General features: G+C 31.4%; 4 protein-coding genes and 1 long non-coding RNA gene across 8 annotated transcripts; 4 read left to right on the top strand and 1 right to left on the bottom strand.

The window, feature by feature from the left end:
* Positions 1-3,752: 3,752 nt before the first annotated feature.
* LOC112758182 (uncharacterized) lies at positions 3,753-7,079 on the top strand. Of its 3 annotated transcripts, none has more exons than XM_025806790.3 (4): positions 3,753-3,990; positions 4,296-5,067; positions 5,300-5,845; positions 6,760-7,079. In XM_025806790.3, exons 2-3 carry the CDS (start codon positions 4,335-4,337, stop codon positions 5,815-5,817), a joined length of 1,251 nt encoding a protein of 416 aa, XP_025662575.1. In that variant the 5' UTR covers positions 3,753-3,990; positions 4,296-4,334; the 3' UTR covers positions 5,818-5,845; positions 6,760-7,079. The 3 variants fall into 3 exon arrangements, with proteins under 3 accessions (XP_025662575.1, XP_025662582.1, XP_025662589.1); XM_025806797.3 differs by having other exon boundaries at positions 3,758-3,990; positions 4,268-5,067; XM_025806804.2 differs by having other exon boundaries at positions 3,758-3,990; positions 4,246-5,067.
* Positions 7,080-8,083: 1,004 nt separating this feature from the next.
* LOC140172848 (uncharacterized) lies at positions 8,084-10,407 on the top strand. Its single transcript, XM_025806755.3, has 2 exons — positions 8,084-9,546; positions 9,667-10,407. Exons 1-2 carry the CDS (start codon positions 8,811-8,813, stop codon positions 10,146-10,148), a joined length of 1,218 nt encoding a protein of 405 aa, XP_025662540.1. The 5' UTR covers positions 8,084-8,810; the 3' UTR covers positions 10,149-10,407.
* Positions 10,408-10,971: 564 nt separating this feature from the next.
* On the top strand, positions 10,972-14,237 carry LOC112758144 (uncharacterized). 2 transcript variants are annotated; one of them, XM_025806763.3, is made up of 3 exons: positions 10,972-12,536; positions 12,725-13,246; positions 13,968-14,237. In XM_025806763.3, exons 1-2 carry the CDS (start codon positions 11,816-11,818, stop codon positions 13,216-13,218), a joined length of 1,215 nt encoding a protein of 404 aa, XP_025662548.1. In that variant the 5' UTR covers positions 10,972-11,815; the 3' UTR covers positions 13,219-13,246; positions 13,968-14,237. The 2 variants fall into 2 exon arrangements, with proteins under 2 accessions (XP_025662548.1, XP_072062842.1); XM_072206741.1 differs by lacking the exon at positions 13,968-14,237 and adding an exon at positions 13,351-13,663.
* A 124-nt stretch (positions 14,238-14,361) lies between these two features.
* On the bottom strand, positions 14,362-16,156 carry LOC112758172 (uncharacterized). Its single transcript, XR_003179520.2, has 2 exons — positions 15,001-16,156; positions 14,362-14,591 (listed from the first exon to the last, which is right to left on the bottom strand). It is a non-coding gene; the product is annotated as an uncharacterized lncRNA (long non-coding RNA).
* Positions 16,157-17,469: 1,313 nt separating this feature from the next.
* On the top strand, positions 17,470-19,300 carry LOC112758135 (uncharacterized). The gene is made up of 2 exons (XM_025806736.3): positions 17,470-18,343; positions 18,651-19,300. Exons 1-2 carry the CDS (start codon positions 17,554-17,556, stop codon positions 19,151-19,153), a joined length of 1,293 nt encoding a protein of 430 aa, XP_025662521.1. The 5' UTR covers positions 17,470-17,553; the 3' UTR covers positions 19,154-19,300.
* The last annotated feature ends 1,783 nt before the right edge of the window (positions 19,301-21,083 follow it).

The following is a 21,083-nucleotide window of genomic DNA, read 5'->3' as shown; positions in this document are numbered from 1 at the left end:
TATGTCTATAATGATGAGAAATTTATTAATCTAAAGTAATTTACAATATTTTTTGGTAGGATAGACAATAAAATTTTTTCTAAGATTTAGGTTGGTGAAATTTTTTAAAAAGGTGCTTATATTTTTAAAAGTACAAGTTTCTTATTTGATATTTGGTAAATTAAAAAGATTATGTATTTATGTTTGCAGTTTTTAAAAGATAAGGATGTTCTTGAAAGTATTTAAGATAGAGTTTCTTTTAAAGATGATGAGTTGTTTTTTTTATCAAAATTAAAAAGTCTAATATAATTTTATATATTAATTTTTAAATTTAATTCTTACGTTATGTCTAATACAGTATATTTTAAAAGTTATTTAATCAAATATAATTGATGTTGTTTATGCTTATTGAAAATTATTTTTAATTTGATTTATCAAATATTAATACTACAACTTTTTAAAAATTATTTTTTAAAAATTAGCTTTTATAAACTACTTTTGAAAAGACTTTTACCAAACTAAGTCTAAGAAAAGATAGGATCAAGTTTATATTTATCTTTTATACATAACAAACATAATTAAACTAGTTGAAAAAAATTACGTAGATCCCCCAAAGTTGAAAACATTTCGTGTATCTCTTATAACCACATTTCTATATAAATCGAATGAGCTATATTCGATTTAAAGAGATTGGTAGTAAATTGAATGAAAGTGAGTCGATTTATCAGGTTTCGTGCAAATTGAATTGAGCTATTTCGATTTATGCATATATGTTGTAATACAAATATATATGTTAAAAAATTTAAATGCGACAATTTTGTTATATATGTGATAATCGAAGCTGTTTGTTGTTGGGTGGTGTTGTAAAGTCTCTAGAAGCTGAAATTTCAACAGAAGAAAGAAAGAAGATACTGCAACCTGTTATAAGAATGACTAACATATATGAAAAATAAATACAATATTTTCTATTTCATGTTTAAATAAGATATTAGCAAATAAAATAATATAATGACAAACATAAAATGATAGATAGACCACATCCAATGAGAACAAATGATGTCATTTGATGGTAATTCACTAACGGAAAAGAATAGATAATTAACAATTTTTTTGAACAATAGATAACTAACAAATTTTTTGAACAATGTGTGTATAATGCGAATTAATAAGGTTAAAAGAGTAAATTTAATCAATAACATTAAATTAGAGTGTAGTTATTTTTATTTAATTGGTAGTTTATGTTGTTTAAAATAGTCATTGTTTACATAGCATTCTCCTTCACTAATTTCAGTGTGATTAAGCAATTAAGAGTGTGTCGGGTTTAAATAGAATATTAGAAATTTTGTTTCCGTTGAATAAAATATAGTGAGTTAGAAGATTTCAGTAAATATATAGAACAGTTCTATTTAATGAAACTCTCAAATATCTTAACAAATATGTAATGTCTTGGTTTAGTTATAAGAGTAAAAACATGGAATTACAAATAAATAGGTTCAAGTTAGTCCTTATCTTAAATAAATATGGTGAATTGTTGAGATATCCGGATAGTAATTTCTATTAGAATCTGCGTCAATATTTTACTAAATAAAATAATAATAATAAAATTTCAATAACAAATTTTAAATATTAATAAGATATATAAAGGATAGAGATTAATAGAGGGATAAAATGACGAAACAATAGTTCATGAAGCTTTTCAAAGAAATATGGCCAGAGATTTTTTTAATTCTTAATCTAGTGTGTGCTAATGTCTAATACAGCACTCTTTTTCTTAGTTGTTATTGTTTACAAAAATAAAATACTTGTAAACACAGATGAATTATAAAAATAAATCAAAATTTAATAATAGAAAAATTTACTAATTATATTTATTTTTTTAGTATTAGCGACATGATCCCAACAATTTCTTTCAAATTATAAAAACTTGGAAAACAAAGCATTTTTATTTTTGGGTGTAGTTGGATCAAAACCTAGTTTTTTAGAAAAATTTAACACGCAGTTTAAGAAAAATTTGTAATGATTTTTGCTTGCCAACAAACATTAAGATTTTTACCATTGCTATATTGTCTATTTTTTTAGGATTGATTTTTTATTAACCGTTGTGAAAATAATATGTTGTCAAAGTTTTATTTTATGTTTTTTCATTACCAATATTCTTATATTTTTATATATAGATTATTTGTATAAATTGTTGTTTTGCATAAACAATAGAGTTGAGTTTCGTGTGGAGCTTTTATTCTATAATTTAATATTAGACATGAGTTTCGAATTTCAAATTATCTTTAAGAAAAAATTGATTTTCAAAGTTAATTCTAAATATTAAGATTTGATAAAATTATTTCAACAATTTTTATTTTTAAAAATGAAAATATAATGAAAGGAAAGGGACGTTGGAATGCAAAAGTTTTGGATAGATTTGTTTATGATTTTTTTTATCGATTAAGTAAAACAAATCAATAAATAGAGATTTATATGATTTGTTTTTATACTAAATCAGTAAAAAATGATCATTTGTTTAAAAGGAAGATTTTCTTTTGAGAAACTAATTCTAAAGATTTTCTCAATATCACATTAACTATGTTGATATGAATAATTACTTTTTAATAAAATACTTGTTTTACAAATTATATTCAAATACTTCTATTTAATTTATTTAATATGTAGAGAACTTTTATTTTATTCTATAAAGATTCCTTAGATATTTAAATTTGGCGGAATTTTGTATTGAGTGCATTATATTAATACAACAAACAAGTTAGACAGAATTTAGTACTTGATTTCAGTATGAATCTTTTAATTTTGTTGCTGTGTTCGAAGAAAGATAACTATACTGATTTGGAATACTCGAAAGACACCTTGAATATTATATTGACGATCTAACAAGAATGAATTTCAGTAAATTTCTACCAACGGCTCTTATCTTTTATGGAATCGATCCCCTTTGACTATACAATAATATATGGATTCTTTTGTTGATATTATTACCAGTATTTGATACTGAATTATTCATAGTATTACTAATTTACTATACCTTTCCTATTCTCTCCACTTGCTTTTTTTACCAAATTGTTTTAGGATAACAAATTAGTTAAAAATCTTTTATTTTATCAGCCTAATTATTTTTTTGATTTTGAAAAAAAAAATATCTTTATTAATATACTCTCTTCTCTACACATTTATCCTCATTCCATAATGGAAAATAGTTAATAATTAGGATTCATAACAAAAATAAATAATCTATTTACGAAAAAGTTTTTTTTTGCATCAAACACTAATATATTTTTAACATCCAATTAGGTGAGATAATTATTTGATTAAAAAAATTAAAAGTTCGTTGTTCGTTATTTAAAGAAAAAGTCTAAGGTGTCATCAAATTTGTTAAAACCAGTATTTTGTCAACAAAATAAAAATGAGTAATTTTTTATTATTAGATAAAATCTCATACCATTAAATATACTATTGATGACTAATTATACAACTGAATCTATTTTTTTTGTACGAATTTAAAAGAAAAAAAAACAATCCCATCCAATAAAAATGAGATCTTTTTAGAATTTGCTATTTTTTTTTTTTGGTGACTTTTAGAATTTGCTATTTGATACCACATACTGTTTTTTTTTTTTCATTCATTTCTTTTTAGATCAGTAGTAGTGTTAAAAAAGGTATAAAAAAATGAATGACACTTAAAAGTTTTTATGATTATATAAAAAGATTTTATTTTTTTTTTCATATGTACGGATCCTTTATTAACTCTGTAACGGAATTCATTTTTTAACCTGTTATGTGAATAATTAAGGGTTTTTTTTTTAAAGAAAAAGGTCAATCCCCCTTCCACGTTACTCTCTCTTCTTCTGAAGCCTAAAACTCAAAACCTCACCTGCCGTGATCACCTCGTCTGCTCTGCCTGCGTTTCTTCGCGTCCTCGTCTTCTCTCTGCCCCGGTTGCTTCGTTTATGCTTCGGCATCATCGTCGCTCGCGTCTGTGAATCTGCTCCGCCATTCTGTTCTGTGGTGGGTACATTTCTGATGTTTTTGTACTGGAATTTTCTGCCAGTTTTTATCTAATCTATTTTGAGAAAGAGATTGTAATTTCAGAGCATAATGATCTACTTGTAACTGCTAAACTAGGGTTACAATTTATAATGCCCTCTTTTACTCATTACGTTAAAAACTAGTCTTTAAGTTTACGAGCATATATATACTACGAAGAAGAATTTGCACATACTTACGAGTTCTCGTTTCTCAATTTTAATTGTTTTATTTTAGCACCTTGTTAATTGAGTTACAGCTAGGGTTTGTCCCCTTTCCTGGCGCAGTTAATTGCATTGCTTGACTTGTGCCGTGAGAAGGAAGGGATGATGGCGGATAAGAATCAACGATACCTTTTGGTGCTAACGCCTGAAAGGATCTGCGGCATCGACACCATGAAATTGATAACACCCGAGGAGGAGGAGACTGTGAATTGGGAAAATCTACCTCCGTTTCCCTTTGATTTCAGCGTGGATCTTCCACGGATCTGCATGTACGCTTTGGAGTTGGATTCCAAGATTCATCTCGTTGGAGGTTGCCAATATTACTTCAAATATCATCCATGTCATCGTGGTGCTTTTCAATCTTCCAAAAAAGTCTTCGAACTAGACCTTGACAAGAAGGAGGTGGAGGAGTCGAAATCAATCGATGATGCTCCAAGGAATTTTGATACCCAGTTCATAACTTGTTACAAAGTTAGAAGTGATTATTATTTCATAGCGACGGGTGGTTTCGCACCCGTGGAGCATCCTCCTCATTTATTTTCGGTTCTACGCTCCGGAACCAAGGTTTGGGAATGCTTGCCTGATGCTCCTGGTCATCCCGACATTTGGTCGGGTTCCTGGGTAGTTAACAATTCATGGTTCGACTTCTATGGTAAGCTATACCTCCGACTCTGTTTGAATGATGGAAGAGTTTTTATCCACTATTATGACACAGATAACCCACACAAGGGCTGGACAAAGAGTGAGGGTGACAACAGTTTTACGGGTTCTTTTTGTGTCCCAGTGGGTTCCGATGGCCAGCGTCACTTCTTTCATCCTACTGTGCATATTCCAGGTATTTGTTCGGGTGCACTAATTGATAATTACTCTCTCCATAATATATTTTCGTTTCAACAACTGTTGGGGAATTTCTCCAATGAAGAAGAAAGATTGTAGTTAATTTTTATTAAAGAAGTATGCATTGCATATGATTTTTTTTTTCTTATTGTAAAATGTGCAATCTTCACTCTTCACTCAGCATCGCTCTTCACATAGCATTATCCATTCTATTATTGGTATTGTTACAGATCTGGTTGATCCTGGCAAATACCTGGCACTTTCGTGCGAACGGATTGGAGGAAAAAAAGTGATATGTGCTTTCCAGGTGGATGAATTGGGTGTCCTTATCTTTCAAAGGCTTGACGGCTGTTTAGATAGAATGCCATCCTTCTATCGTGAGTTAGATAGCATGATATCCTGCAATTGTGAGAAAACGCCTGTGCTTGTTGATCTTGATGGCAAAGGCACGTTTCTTGTTATGTTACCTGGCTTTGCAAAGGGCCGGATCCAAGTCGTCTGCATGTTGGTTCTTCAAGTCGTTGCAAAGAAGGTTGTATCCCACCCCTCCAGGATCCTCCGGAGATCTGTGCGCTCCCCAATGGAGTGTGATTTCTTAGATTGGAAGATCCTTAGCATGCACATGTACAGCATGAAGGAAGACATCGAAGATTGGTCTACTGTCTCTATTTTCCCTGGCATCCCTTGCGATGAAGCCACTGTGTACGAGGTTCCAAGGAGAGGGAAAAGAAAATACAGCCAAATTTGAGTTCCAAACATGCTTGCTTGCTTCAAAGGTAATGCATGCTTGCCTCTCTGTTTTTTGTCATCATTGTCTTATGTACCTTAAAGTAAAGTAGCTTTGTTTTTTGTTGTTGTCCCATATTGATGTGAGTAAGTTTGTCAATGCATGCCATTCTTGTTTCAATTCATGTCAAGGACAACTATTACGATTTGATTGTTAGTTTCGAATATTATATAGATTCATGTCAAGGACAACTATTACGATGTCAACAAAGTAAACTGCTTTTTTTCCAATCCAATGGGAAAGAGCACTACTTTTTGGGTAATGATTTTTTTATGTGTTGAATTTTCTGTGATTTTAATTCTGAACTATTGTGTTATATACTTATATTGAATCCAATAGTCAGTTTTTAATTTCTCTTTTATTCTCAAAAGATGTCTTTTTCCTATAAATTTCATTCATTCTTATTTGGACTGTAATATCATGATTGTCATTCTTTGTTTGGTTCTGAATGATGTTATGCAGAAATTAGTCTTTTTTTTTTGTTGTTTAATAAAAATATTAGAAAGGTTTAAAATATGTAGTGCATCAAAAATTCAAAACATGTTCAAGCTTATTTAGAACCCTATCCACCAAACAAAGAAACTTCAATTATATTGCTGATCCAAGGTTACTGGACAAAGCCAATATTCATCAAAATACTGAGTTCCATAGTAAAGTAGCCATAGATATTCTTAATAAGATGTGTTGAATTCTGATGTAGCATTGCTCACAACATATACGTAAAGAGAAGTAGCCTTATGAGGACTTGTAGCCTGCAACATATCATTCGGGTTACTTCTATTAGGCACTAAAATCTAAATAAGAGGCTTCCTTTAATTTTCAACAATAATTTGTGTCTAATGCTATGAGGCAATCCTTTCTATTATGCCTGATTGATATGAATTCTTTTATTGACTTTTGCAGGTGTTTGTTGATCAAGTAATGTTATGCACCAGCATATTTTGAGGCAATCGGATACGGACGGCCAACATTTTTTTTTACCTTACATTTAATTAACATTAGCTAATTCTCTTGTTTTACCCTTAAAAATGTTGGTCATCTAACATTCTCAATTTTAGAATATGAAGATGATACATACATATAGTTATTTACTTACCACATAATAGCTTAGAATGGTAATATTGTATATTTAATCAACATCTTGATTATCAAAATAGAACAAAAATGCAGGGTTCATTTTGGAGGCAGTAATGATTGAAGCAAGAGGTCTTACTTGGTTATAAGTACCTAGCACTTACTAATGATATTTTATATTTATATAATACTGTTGTGTCTTGTCGTTTACAAACCTGTCTTAATAACTTGTCCCTAATTTTATAGTCTGCAATGTTAGGTGGTGTTGTAGAAAAAGTTTTGATCCAACGTGAGAAGATTCAATAAATTAATTAACTTGTATAGAATAAAAAAGTAATAAAATTTATAATAAAATTATAAAAATTTAATTAAATAGGAACAAAATAAAAGAAATAGAGTATAATAACAAATAATAATGTTTTATAATTTTTTTCAAAATTTTACTTATGTCTATAATGATGAGAAATTTATTAATCTAAAGTAATTTACAATATTTTTTGTTAGGATAGACAATAAAATTTTTTCTAAGATTTAGCTTGGTGAAATTTTTTAAAAAGGTGCTTATATTTTTAAAAGTACAAGTTTCTTATTTGATATTTGGTAAATTAAAAAGATTATGTATTTATGTTTGCAGTTTTTAAAAGATAAGGATGTTCTTGAAAGCATTTAAGATAGAGTTTCTTTTAAAGATGATGAGTTGTTTTTTTATCAAAATTAAAAAGTCTAATATAATTTTATATATTAATTTTTAAATTTAATTCTTACGTTATGTCTAATACAGTATATTTTAAAAGTTATTTAATCAAATATAATTGATGTTATTTATGCTTATTGAAAATTATTTTTAATTTGATTTACCAAATATTAATACTACAACTTTTTAAAAATTATTTTTTAAAAATTAGTTTTTATAAACTACTTTTGAAAAGACTTTTACCAAACTAAGTCTAAGAAAAGATAGGATCAAGTTTATATTTATCTTTTATACATAAAAAACATAATTAAACTAGTTGAAGAAAAAAAATTACGTAGATCCCTCAAAGTTGAAAACATTTGGTGTATCTCTTATAACCACATTTCTATATAAATCGAATGAGCTATATTCGATTTAAAGAGATTGGTAGTAAATGGAATGAAAGTGAGTCGATTTTTCAGGTTTTGTGCAAATTGAATTGAGCTGATTCGATTTATGCATATATGTTGTCTATAATAGTAATAAATCAAATGAGTAATTTGATTTATACATAATTTGTGGTCCAACTCAACATATGAAGAATTATGATAAATTAATTTGTATAAGATAAAAATAATAATTTTTTTAATAAAAATTGATAGAAACTTAATTAAATAAGAATAAAATAAAAGAATAAAATAAAATAATAAAATTTATAATTTATAAAAAGATCAAAGAGTAGAAATAATCCATCATAAAAAAAGGTATTATCAAATAGAAGAGTAATAGCTTAAAATTTTCATTTAGGATATATGATTTTTTTTACTGTAAATAAGTTATAAAATATATTAATAAGTTAAATAAAAAAATAAAATTATATTTTTTTAATAAATTAAAAAAAAATATTCTGAATTATATAATTGATAACAGATACATATTTAATATTTATTAGACAATGAATTAAGAGAAAAATATTAATAGAAAGGTTAGATTTGATATTAAAACAAAAAAAAAGTTTCCAAACACAGTCTTAAATCTTACGAGTATATATATAATATATCCTTTGAAGAAGATTTGCCAAATCCGAATACTCTCCTAGAATTTGCACATTGCATTGTAGTACGTTGTTAATCGAGTTACAGTAGGGTTTGTTCCCTTTTTTGGGCAGTTAATTGCGTTAATTGACTTGTGCTGTGAGAAGGAAGCTATGACGGCGGAGAAGAATCAACGATACCTTATGGTGCTAATGCGTACAAAGATCTGCGGCATCGACCTCATGAAACTGATAACACCCGAGAAGGAGGCTGTGGATTGGGAAAATCTACCTCCGTTACCCTTCGATTTCAGCATGGATCTTCCACTTGGCCGCACGTTCGCTTTGGAGTTGGATTCCAAGATTCATCTCGTTGGAGGTGTCAAATATATGTCCAGCTATGATTATTCTTTTGATAATGCTTTCTATACTCCTTGCAATAAAGTCTACGAACTAGACCTTGACAAGAAGGAGGTAGAGGAGTCGAAATCAATCGATGATGCTCCAGAGTTATCTGTTTCCGGGTACTCTACTCTTCACAAAATCGGAAGTGATTATTATTTTATGAGGATGTGTGGTCTAGGTGGTTTCCTACCCGACAATGGTGCTCAGAATTTTTGGGTTCTACGCTCTGGGACCAAGGTTTGGGAACACTTGCCTGATGCTCCTGATCTTCCTGATATTCCTTTCTACCATTCCATAATTGATCACAGTTCATGGTTCGACTTCTATGGTAAGCTATACATCCGACTCTGTTTGGATGATGGAAGAGTTGTCCTCTTCTCTTATGACACCCATAACCTACATTGGACAACGACTGTGGGTGACAATAGTTTTACGCGTTCTTTTTGTGTCCCACTGGCATCCCATGGCCAGCGTCGCTTCTTTCTTCCAAGGGTGCATATTCCAGGTATTCATAATTACTCTCCAAAGTGTGCATTGCACATGATTTTCTTTGTCTTATTGAATTTATTTGAAATTTTCGCTCTTCATTGTAGTATTATCCATTCTGTTATTGATATTGTTACAGATTTGGTTGATCCTGGCAAATACCTGGCACTTTCATGCGAATGCATTGAAGGGAAAAAAAGGATATATGCATTCCAGGTGGATGAATTGGGTGTCCTTTTCTTCCAAAGGCTTGAAGGCTGCTTAGATAGAATGCCGCCCTTGTATGATGAGAAAACGCCTGTGCTTGTTGATCTTGATGGCAAAGGCAAGTTTATTGTTATGGTACCTGGCTCTGCAAAGGAAGAAAAAGAGGACCAGGTCCTCTTTGTGTTGGTTCTTCAGGTTGTTCCAAAGAAGTTTGTCAACCATCCCTCCCGGGTCCTCCGTAGGTCTGTGAGGTCCCCAACGGAGTGTGCGTTCTTAGATTGGAAGGTCCTTAGCATGCACATGTACAGCATGGAGGTCCCGAAGTGGGGAATAAGAGATTATTTGTCTGCTGTCTTTATTTTCCCTGACATCCAGTGGGAAGAAGAGAATGCCCAGGAGAGGAAAAAGAAATAGGCATATTTGAATTTAGAACATGCTTGCTTCGAAAAAGTAATGCTTGCCTATGTTTTTGTCATCATTTTGTTATGTTCCCTAAAGCGGCTTTATTATTTATATTGATTGGTTGGCTGTGAAATGTGAATGCTTTTGTGCTCGACCATTCTGTACTATAATTCTGTTTGCCCAATAAACATTAACACACATAATCGGCTGCTGTGAATAAGTTTGCCAATGCATGAGTTTATGAAGGTTCTTCCTGGTGATTTGATTGTTAGTTTGGAATATTATATAGAATCATGTCAAGGACAACTATGCTAGTTTTCTTAAAATCTCTAATCTATCTTATGTATAGATTATGATGTCAACATAGTAAACTTCTGCCTTCTTGTTCCAATCCAATGGGAAGAGCACTACTTTTTGGATGATGGTTTGTTTATGTTTTGGATTTTCTGTGATTTTCTATGATTTTAATTCTGAACTCTATCAATTTGTCAGTTTCTGAGTTGTGTTTTTTTAATTATTCTTTTATTCTCAAACTTATTTTAGGATGTTTTTCCCTATAAATTTCTTTATTCTTATTTGGACTGTGATATCATGATTGTCATTCTTGGTTTGGTTCTGAATCATGTTATGTAAAGAGGAGTAGCCTTTTGAGGACTTGTAGCCTGCAACATATCCGGATTACTTCTACTACCCACTAAAATCCAAATAAAGGATTACTTTTGAGGCATCCTTAAATTTTCAACTAGGTTCATCAACAACAATTTGTGTCTAATGCTATGAGGCAACCCTTTTTATTATGCCTAATTGATATCAATTCTTTTATTGACTTTTGCAGGTGTTTGTTGATCAAGTAATGTTGTGCACGAATATATTTTGAAGCAATCAGATATGATTGTCTAATGATCTTAAATGTTTGGAATGTTTTTAAAAGTAATTTTAGATGACCAACACTTCTTTATTTTTACCTTATATTTGAAATAACATCAGCTAACTCCTTTTTTTTTTTTCTTAATACTAGAAGTGTTAGCCCTCTAATATTCCTCAATTTTAAAATCTGAAGAGGAGGATACATACCACTAATTAAAGTCATTTACTTACCACATAATAGCTTAGAATGGTAATATTGTATATTTAATCAACATCTTCGATGGTCAAGATTTATTCTTTCTCATTCTTACATTTGACTACAATAGTGATTTAATATATTTTTCCTATTAGCAAAACAGAAAAAAATTGCAGGATTCATTTTGAAAGTAGTTAATGAAATGAAGAAAGAGGTCTTGGTTATAACTTTTACCGAGCACTTACTAATGAATAATGATATTTTGTTTTGGTTAGTAAGATACAAATTTGAGAATAACACGGTCAAACAGCGATACACAAAATACATCTTGCTGAAAAGTTTGAACACAAATATTAAATATGAAACTAAGAATCTATACCACCAGATGCACCCCTCTCACACTCTCCCAGTCCCCCTATAATTATATAAAAATGTTTTTTTAAAAGAAAAAGATGAAACCCTCTGCCACGTTACTCTCTTTTCTTACCAGGCTCACAGCCCAACACCTTCGTTACACACTTACTCTCTTTTCTTACCACGTTACTCTCTTTTTAAAAGCTAGGGTTTGTTCCCTTTTCTGGCGCCATTGCTTGACTTGTGGTGTGAGAAGAAAGGGATGGCCGCGGAGAAGAATCAACGACACCTTTTGGTGCTAATGCATAAAAGGATCTGCGGCATCGACCCCATGAAACTGATAACACCCGAGAAGGAGGAGGAGGCTGTGGATTGGGAAAATCTACCTCCGTTTCTCTTTGATTTCAGCGTGGTTCTTCCGCTGGCCCGCATGCACGCTTTGGAGTTGGATCCCAAGATGTATCTTGTTGGAGGTCTCAAACTCACTCATATGAAATTTGATCATTATTATGCTGGTCCTTCCGATCCTTCCAAAACAGTCTACGAACTAGACCTTGACAAGAAGAAGGTGGAGGAGTCGAAATCAATGGATGATGCTCCAAAGTTTATTGCTACCGGGTTCTATACTCTTCACAAAATCAGAAGTGATTATTATTTTATAATGATGGGTGGTCTCGTACCCGCGGATGCTCCTCAGAATTTTTGGGTTCTACGCTCTGGGACCAAGGTTTGGGAATGCTTGCCTGATGCTCCTGGTAATCCTGACCAACACTCACATTCCTCACTTGCTCACAGTTCATGGTTCGACTTCTATGGTAAGCTATACCTCCGAATGCGTTTCGAAGATGGAAGAGTTTTCGTCCACTCGTATGATATCCATAACTCACATTGGACAACCAGTGAGGGTGACAATAGTTTTACGCGTTCTTTTTGTGTCCCAGTGGATTCCGATGGCTTCTTTCTTCCAAGGGTGCATATTCCAGGTATAAACCCTAAACCCTAACTCGTATTCTGTTAGGGAATTTCTTTGATGAAGAGTGAAGATTCTAGTTAATTTGTATTAGAGAAGTGTGCATTGGACATGTTTTTCTTTTTTCTTATTGTGAAATGTGCAATTTTCACTCTTAACTCAACATCACTCTTCATCATTCTGTTATTGGTATTATTACAGATTTGGTTGATCCTGGGAAATACCTAGCACTTTCGTGCGAACGGATTGGAGAAAAACACTTGGTGTGCGCTTTCCAGGTGGATGAATTGGGTGTCGTTATCTTCCAAAGGCTTGAAGGCTGCCTAGATAGAATGCCATCCTTCTTTCATGAGAAAACGCCTGTGATGGTTGATCTTGATGGCAAAGGCACTTTTGTTGTTATGTTACCTGGCTTTGCAAAGGAACAGAAACAGGATCCAGTCCTCTGCCTGTTGGTTCTTCAACTCATTGCAAAGAAGGTTGTATCCTATCCCTCCCGTGTCCTCCGTAGCTCTGTGAGGTCACCAATGGAGTGTGAGTTCTTAGATTGGAAAGTCCTTAGCATGAACATGTACAGCAGAAAAGGTGGCTTTGATGATTGGATTAGTGTCTCTCTTTTCCCTGGCATCCCCTGTGATGAAGCCATTGCGTACGAGGTCCCAAGGAGAGGTAAAAGAAAATGCAGCCAAATTTGAGTTCCAAATATGCCTGCTTGCTTCAAAGGTAATGCTTGCCTCTGTTTTTTGTCATCATTTTCTTATGTGCCTTAAAGTAGCTTTGTTATTTGTTTTTGGCCCATATTGATGTGAGTAAATTTGTCAATCCAGGCCATTCTTGTTTCAATTCATGAATAGATGAAGGTTCTTCTCGATGATTTGATTGTTAGTTTGGAATATTATATAGATTCATGTCAAGGACAACTGTGGTAGTTTTCTTGAAATCTCTAGTCTAGCTTATAATAGATTATGATGTCAACATTGTAAACTTCTGCCTTGTTCTAATCTAATGGGAAGAGAACTACATTTTGAATGATGATTTGTTTATGTTTTGGATTTTCTGTGATTTTAATTTTGAACTCTGTAGCCAATTTGGCAGTTGCTGAGTTGTGTTTCCGTAATTAATTTCTCTTTTATTCTCAAACTTATTTCAAGATGTTTTTCCTTATAAATTTCTTTATTCTTATTTGGACTGTGATATCATGAATGTCATCCTTTGTTTGGTTGTGAATCGTGTTATGTAAAGAGAGGTAGCCTTATGAGGATTTGTAGCCTGCAACATATCATTGGGTGTTACTCTGTTAGGCACTAAAATCCAAATAGAGGATGACTTTTGAGGCATCGTTGAATTTTCAGCTAGTTCATCAACAACAATTTGTGTCTAATGTTATGAGGCAACCCTTTCTATAATGCCTAATTGATATGAATTCTTTTATTAATTTTTGCAGGTGGGTGTTGATCAAGCAATGTTATGCACCAGTATATGGTTGTCTATCTGAAATTTTTTGGAATTTTTTAAAAGAAATTTTAGATGACCAACACTCTTTATTTTTTGCCTTAGATTTGAAATGACATTAGCTAACTCTCCTTTTGGTCCTCTAATATTCTCCCAATTTTAAAATCTGAAGACGATACATGCCACTAATTAAAGTCTTGCTTACCATGTAATAGCTTAGAATGGTATTATTGTATATTTAATCAACATCTTAGATGGTCAAGATTTACTCTTCTCATTCTTACAATTGATCACAATACCGATTTAATATATCTTTCTTATTAGCAAAACAGAACAAAATTGCAGGATTCATTTTTGAGATAGTTAATGAATTGAAGAAAGAGGTCTTGATTAAAAGTACCAAGCACTTACTAATTTGAGAATAACAGTCACACAACAATGCACCAAATACATATATTTAGTATCTTGCTAAAAAGTTAGAGTACATATTTTGAGACTAAGAATCTATATAAGCTAGATTAGAGAATTCAATAAAACTAACATAGTCGCCCTTGACAGTTGACATGGTTCGGTACAGATCCTACTTGGTTTAATAATAGAGATTTCAGTCCTTGATCTGCAATTTCAACAAACATAAACAAGCTTTGTGTGATTGTTTAACAAGATATGGGAATGATCACAATCTAAAATATCAAAAAGGCTAGATTCCATATAATATTCCAAAATAACAATCAAATTACTGCATGCTCACATTATGCAGTTCTTTGTATTCTTTCAAGAGTTTCTTTTATTGTCTTTTTTTCCCTTTCTTTTTCTAAAGAAAAAAACTTGTTCAAAGTTTGAATAGGAATAATACCAAGTAAATCTATTATACTACTATCCTAGTTCTGTGTTCATTTACCTCTCTATGATTTTTATTTTTTCACATAACAAGTTAACAAACAACACATGCTTGCATCTCCAACTAAAATATAATAATAATAATAATAATAATAATATTATTATTATTAAGTATTAATATTTACCTGCCAACACACATGCATCTCCAACCGTCTTTATGATTCAAATAATTCAATTTTCGATCGAAAACGATAACTTTCTGGGGGAGGCATGCAGAGGTTTTTAAGATGGCCGTCAAAACCGCATCGATCACAATGATATTGTGGGTAAGTAAGCCGTTTCTCTGCTTTTTCATAAACTTGTTCATTCTCGAAACAAATCTCTACCGCTTCTGTAAGGTAATTTGGGTGTTGGTACAATTTGAATTTGACTACATCAAATGGCTCAAGTCTATTTGATCGACTTACGTGGCTTTGGTGAAAGTAGATAGGGAGTCTAGGTTCGTCCGTTTGAATAAAACCGAATTGGTCACCGGATTCTTTGGTACCACATGTTTGAGTGTACAAGACCGTTCCATAATGGACTCGGTTAAAAAAATCTTCCATTTCTTTGAAACTAAGTTAAAGAAAAGAAGGTTAGAAAGTGAGTGTAGCCGAGGAGGTGGGTGGGAGTGAAGGTGGTACAGAAATGGAGAATCAGTAATTTGAACACTAATTTATGGAAGCCAAAAACGGAGAATCAGTAATGGAGGTTTTCAGAAAGTAGGTGAAGGTGGTTCAGAGAAGTAATGGAGGTTTTCAGAAAGTAGGTGAAGGTGGTACAGAGAAGTAATGGAGATCTTTTTTTTTTTTTTTTGTCAGGGATCCGGAGCTCCAATCCCCCAACCCGACCCGAAATTCAAACCTGTGTTTCCCTCAGAGTGGACGCCGCCTCCATTGCAGCGGGTTTCCCTCAGCAAACACGACTAGATGACCGGAAGAGCTCTGACGAGGTGGACGGCAGCATCTTCGAACGATAACCGGATCTCCGAAACCTCACCCGGCGAGAAGAATCTCCTTCTCCCAGATGCGCCTGATTCGTCGCTCCTTCTCCACCGCAGCCGTTAACCTCGCTCGTGTGTGTAGCCGTGGACGCCTGCAACTCCACCGCCACCTAAGCTGCTCGGCGATGGTGAAACCGAACAAAGGACGACACTGCCGGCTGGACGAAGACACTACCGGCGAGGAGTGATAAGTAGGGATATAAAAAATATAAATTACTGCATCACACCTGTTTCCTTATTAGTAATTTTTTTTCCCACCCCTATTGCTCACTCCCTCAGTGGCGTTTTGTTTTATTGTTACTTATATCAATGTTATTATGTGGGTATTAATTTCAAAGTAGGGGATTTTTTTTTTTTGGTCAAGAAAGTAGGGAATGTTTGTAGCGTTGGGGTGTAAAGTGGTTTTGTTTCCGGTGTGGGTCGGGTCCTCCAGGCCTAGACCAGACCAAGTATGGAGATCTATTTATTGTCCAACCCAATCCTTAAAAAAATTGAGGCACAAATAAGTTTTTTTTTTTTTGGACTTGATGCAGAAACAAGTTTAAACATGAACGAGAGTTCCTTAGGGGTGTACATGTACGGGCCGAGTTAGATTAATTAGATTTGGGTCCGGTCCTAAATTTTTATCAGGTCTGTTTTAAATAATTTATCTTAAGTTGACACGAAAATAAAGGTTTTTTTTTAGAGAAAATATAAATTTTTTTATTTTATTTCTGAAAAAATTTCAAAAATAAATCAGATCGATCTAATATAAAATTAATATATATAATCTATAAATTTTATATAATAATGTTTTAAAATTTTATTTTAAAATAAAATTTAACAAATATTATATTATATTTAGGTCAAAATAAATTATTTTAAATTATTAGTATTAATTTCATACTAAAATATATATTTTAAGTATAAAATATAATTTTGAATCAAAAAGCCTACCTGAAATATGATTTGAATTCAACTTAAAAATAACACAATTTAAATGATAAATTTAAATTTGACAAAATATATCTTAAATATAGATCGAATTGCAAGTCAGACTGAATTTTGAACATACTTAGAGATCACAAAAGAAACAAACATGGAATCTGAATGTTAACAATCATCATTTTCCAATTCCAATTTCAGTTCCAAATGTTCTTATTTAGACATCGATTCTATAAGAAACTAATACAAAAAAATTAAGATTAAAGATCATAATTAAAATTTCCGGTTTGTTCTTGCGCGGGACCATTTACTATTATGCATAGATAGAGAAAAAGTACGGAAATTTTTATTTTGTATGAACGTAATTTTCTTCTCATGAACGTTTTTAATATTTTCTTTGTTGTTGAAAATATATATATATATATATATTAAGTAAGTACTATTTTTCTTTTTTCTCTTTTTTTTAGTTAAAACTCAATTAGCAAAAGAGAGAATGGAAGTAATTTCTTTCATATCTGACGAGAAACGATATATATATATATATATATATATATATATATATATATATATATATATTCAGTACAACACAAATTGAATTAATTTCTTTAATAAACTCCAAAATAAGAGAGCATGGAAATCATCACCAGCTCGATCCAGTGAAGTTACTATCCATGGTAATTGCCTTGATTGCATGTATTGTATAAGGCCATTAATAATTTAGTTCCAATGAAAAAAAAAATAATTTTAGAAAAGAGAGAAAGGAAAAAGTACAATGGCGGAACACCGACAATATCTTTGCATGATGTCGGAAGATAAGATTTATGGTATCAATCTCAAGAAATTAATACCAGAAAAAGAGGAACAGGACGAGGACGAGAACGAAGAACAAAACAAAGAAGTGGAGGATTGGAAAAATCTACCAAATTTTTGCTTTGATTTTTCCAAAGATCTTTCGTTAAGATACATGCATGCATTGGAATTGGATTCTAAGATTCATCTTATAGGAGGTCAAAAATGTAACTCTGAAGATGGTTCATATAAACCATCAAACAAAGTCTACAAACTTGACTTTGATTTCACGGACGATGACGACGACGACGATGACGACGACAATAACAAAGAAGAACCGCAAATAAATGAATCCGAATTAATCCCACAAACTCCTACATACTTTGGTGAAGATAAATGTTTAGTTACAAAAATTAGAGGGGATCATTACTTTTTAATACTAGATGACGCTGCACCTGCATCCGTACCTAATAATAATTTTTGGGTTCTGAGATCCGAGACAAGAGAATGGGAACCTTTGCCGGCTGCTCCGAATCCTGGAATAGCCGGTATAGGGGCCCAAACTCATTGGTTTGTTTTCTACGATATTCTCTACATTCGAATTGCTTTGGTAGATGGTAGAATTTTTGTTTTATATTATGAATCAGACGATCCAGAGAAGGGGTGGACGTTGCATCATGATGAAGATGATTTTACGAGTTCTTTTTGGCTTACAATTGATGATCAACGTAGATTTTTCACTCCACATATTCTTCCCTTTCCATGTCTACCAGGTATCAAACACATCAAGTTTTTCATTACTTTGATAATTCAAAAATATTATGTGCACACAAAAAATCAATTACCATGTAGTTGTATATGAATGTATGTATTGTTTATTTTATTTTCTAATGTATGTTTTATATTTCAATACGTATTCTATTTGAGTAACTGATTTTTTATGTACACATAACATGATTGTTGATAACGAGTACATTTACAAAAAAGTGATAATTGAAAATTCACATACAATTGTTTAAAATTGATATTTACAGGTTAATTGAATCTGTTAAATTATCTAACAATTCTTAATTATTACAGGTTTTGATTTTGATTGTTGCGTGACGCTTTCCTTCTTTCTTGAAGAAGAATTTACAATCCACGCCTTACTGGTGACTCGACTTGGTGTTAAGTACTTTCAAGAGATTAAAGGATGTTTCGACGAAATCCCATCGTTTCTTCGAAAAGTCGAGCCAATTCTTCTTGATCTCGGCGACGGCAAGGTTTGTGTCATGTTATGTGGCTTTGAAAGGAAACATGGTTGTGGAGATAGATTCTTATGTGTCTTGGTTCTTAGTCTTGCCATGAAAGAGGGAGTTGAAGTTAATCTTTTGGAATATCCCCCAGCAGAGCGTGATTTCTTAATCGTTAATGTAATTAGTAAATCTTTCTATACCTTGAAGGAAGATCCTAATGAATGGTACGGATTTCATGTTTTCCGAGACATTATTATAGAAGGTGGTGACAAAAGAAAACATGATATTTTTCTAACAGAAATAGAAACAGAAACAAAAACAGAAATAGAAACAGAAATAGAAATATGATCATGATTATGATTATTGCTTTAGAAAGGAAGAGAAAAGCCAATTTCATTTGGTTATTTTTTTTGTTACATTCCATGGAATTGGATTCTTGTGTCATTTTGTATATAGAACACACTAATTTTGATGCATAAAAAATTTTTATTTTAAGTGTATTTAGTTATTTATTGATAACTCAATAAAAGTAATTATTTTTAAATTTATCATATATGAATGATTTTTTAAAAAAACAGATACATACGAAACCTTTTAAATTGTTTATCTAACAAAATTCGAAAAGCAATGTTGTATGTTGGAATAATATAGAAGCTAGAGTTGAGAGAGAATGATACAGTGGCAGTGAAGGGTTAGGGAATATATAAAAGAAGATAAAGAGTATAAAAAATTTGGCTAACTTTTTACAATTAAATGAAAGAGTAAAATTGTAATATTATAAAATTTTAGGTGTAAAACTGAAACGTATTAGATGTAAATTTAAATACTATAAAATATATATTTTTTCCAAAAATTTAAAAAAGAGGTTGAACAACATAAACATACATATTCGTTTTTGTATGATAGTTATTAATTATAGGTATGCAATACTGGCATATTGCTATAATTAAAAACTTAAAAGATAATGCATTACGTAATGATAATTGTTGTTTATTCTTTTGAATTATAGTGCACATGAGCAATGAAAAGGTATATATAGCTTATTGTTGTCTCGAAAATGTAATTTTTAATACATTTTGATAACAAATCAAAGTTGCATAAAAAACTCCAATCAAAGCATATCTTCACAGTCAAATAACTACACTTTTAAAAAATAGTCTTAGAATACATTTTAATATTTTATTTTATATGGTTCAAGTGTGCAACAAACATGGACTTTTTTTTTCTCTCTTTCTTGAAGGGAACAAATGCATACATCTAATAATGATGTGGATATTGAATGAAGTTGAGGGCCTCTATATTTGTGTTATCAATAACTCTTTTAATAAATGTTAAATGTTTTGTCCACGAGTGGCGTGTAAAATATAGTCACATTGAGTAGTGGCTTCATATGCTAGCCATGCCTAGCTAGTAAGTTGCATGAGCAATTCTATTACCCTAGTCTTTGGGGACCGCATCATAAGAAGAAAACACATACAAGGTAATTAAGAAAAGAATTCCGTTAGGAACACAATAATAAAAAATTTTAATAATGTGTATAATAAATTAGTTATTTAGTTTAACAGAAATAAATAATAAAAATTCTTTTACAAATTATCTTAAATTTAAAAATTCTCATTCAATTATTTTACATCAAATTTTAAATTTCAATTTTAAAATTTTTTAATTTTTAATTTTAAATTTTTAAAAAATATAATTAATTATTTTAAAAAAATAACCATTCAAAATCTTAATTTACCAAACTATTTTATTCTAATACTCTCTTTTTTTTCAACCGACAACGACCATCCCACCTTTATCAATGATCATCCCATTTCACCTTCGCTGATTGGTTTGCCACACGCCACTCACCCTTAATAAAAATAACCACGTAAGAATAAAAATAATCATCATTATCATCAGCTTACTTAATGAATTGAACATCCAATATATTTTAATTATATATAACTAAACTCAATCCAGTCAAAATAATTATCTACATAAAAATTAAAATAACCATCCGCACACCTAATAAAATGACCATCCTAAATAAACCATTAAAATAGAACAAAAAGAAGAAGGAGATGAATAAACAGAAGAAGCAATTATGATCATCCAACAATTTAATTTTTATTTAAAAAAAAGAAAAAATGTATAATTTGCCACGTGAGTCTTATGATTTGATGTAACCATAAAATGAAAAAATAAAAAAAAAAACTTGAAAAGACGAGGAGAAGATAACGACGGTAGGTGTGAGAGGGCCGTAACACCAATGCGACCGTGACCCATCCAATGGTCA

Source organism: Arachis hypogaea, chromosome 2 (genome assembly GCF_003086295.3).
Source record: "Arachis hypogaea cultivar Tifrunner chromosome 2, arahy.Tifrunner.gnm2.J5K5, whole genome shotgun sequence".
NCBI lineage: Eukaryota > Viridiplantae > Streptophyta > Magnoliopsida > Fabales > Fabaceae > Arachis > Arachis hypogaea.
The sequence above is the reverse complement of the archived record's forward strand: the minus strand, read 5'-3'. Positions and strand labels throughout refer to the sequence as shown.

Excerpts from the sequence above, each read along its gene's own strand:
- LOC112758182 (XM_025806790.3), top strand. The coding sequence starts at position 4,335 with ATGATGGCGGATAAGAATCAACGATACCTTTTGGTGCTAACGCCTGAA. Across the intron at positions 5,068-5,299 it reads TCCTACTGTGCATATTCCAG|ATCTGGTTGATCCTGGCAAA; the intron begins GTATTTGTTCGG and ends GTATTGTTACAG.
- LOC140172848 (XM_025806755.3), top strand. The coding sequence starts at position 8,811 with ATGACGGCGGAGAAGAATCAACGATACCTTATGGTGCTAATGCGTACA. Across the intron at positions 9,547-9,666 it reads TCCAAGGGTGCATATTCCAG|ATTTGGTTGATCCTGGCAAA; the intron begins GTATTCATAATT and ends ATATTGTTACAG.
- LOC112758144 (XM_025806763.3), top strand. The coding sequence starts at position 11,816 with ATGGCCGCGGAGAAGAATCAACGACACCTTTTGGTGCTAATGCATAAA. Across the intron at positions 12,537-12,724 it reads TCCAAGGGTGCATATTCCAG|ATTTGGTTGATCCTGGGAAA; the intron begins GTATAAACCCTA and ends GTATTATTACAG.
- LOC112758135 (XM_025806736.3), top strand. The coding sequence starts at position 17,554 with ATGGCGGAACACCGACAATATCTTTGCATGATGTCGGAAGATAAGATT. Across the intron at positions 18,344-18,650 it reads TCCCTTTCCATGTCTACCAG|GTTTTGATTTTGATTGTTGC; the intron begins GTATCAAACACA and ends TAATTATTACAG.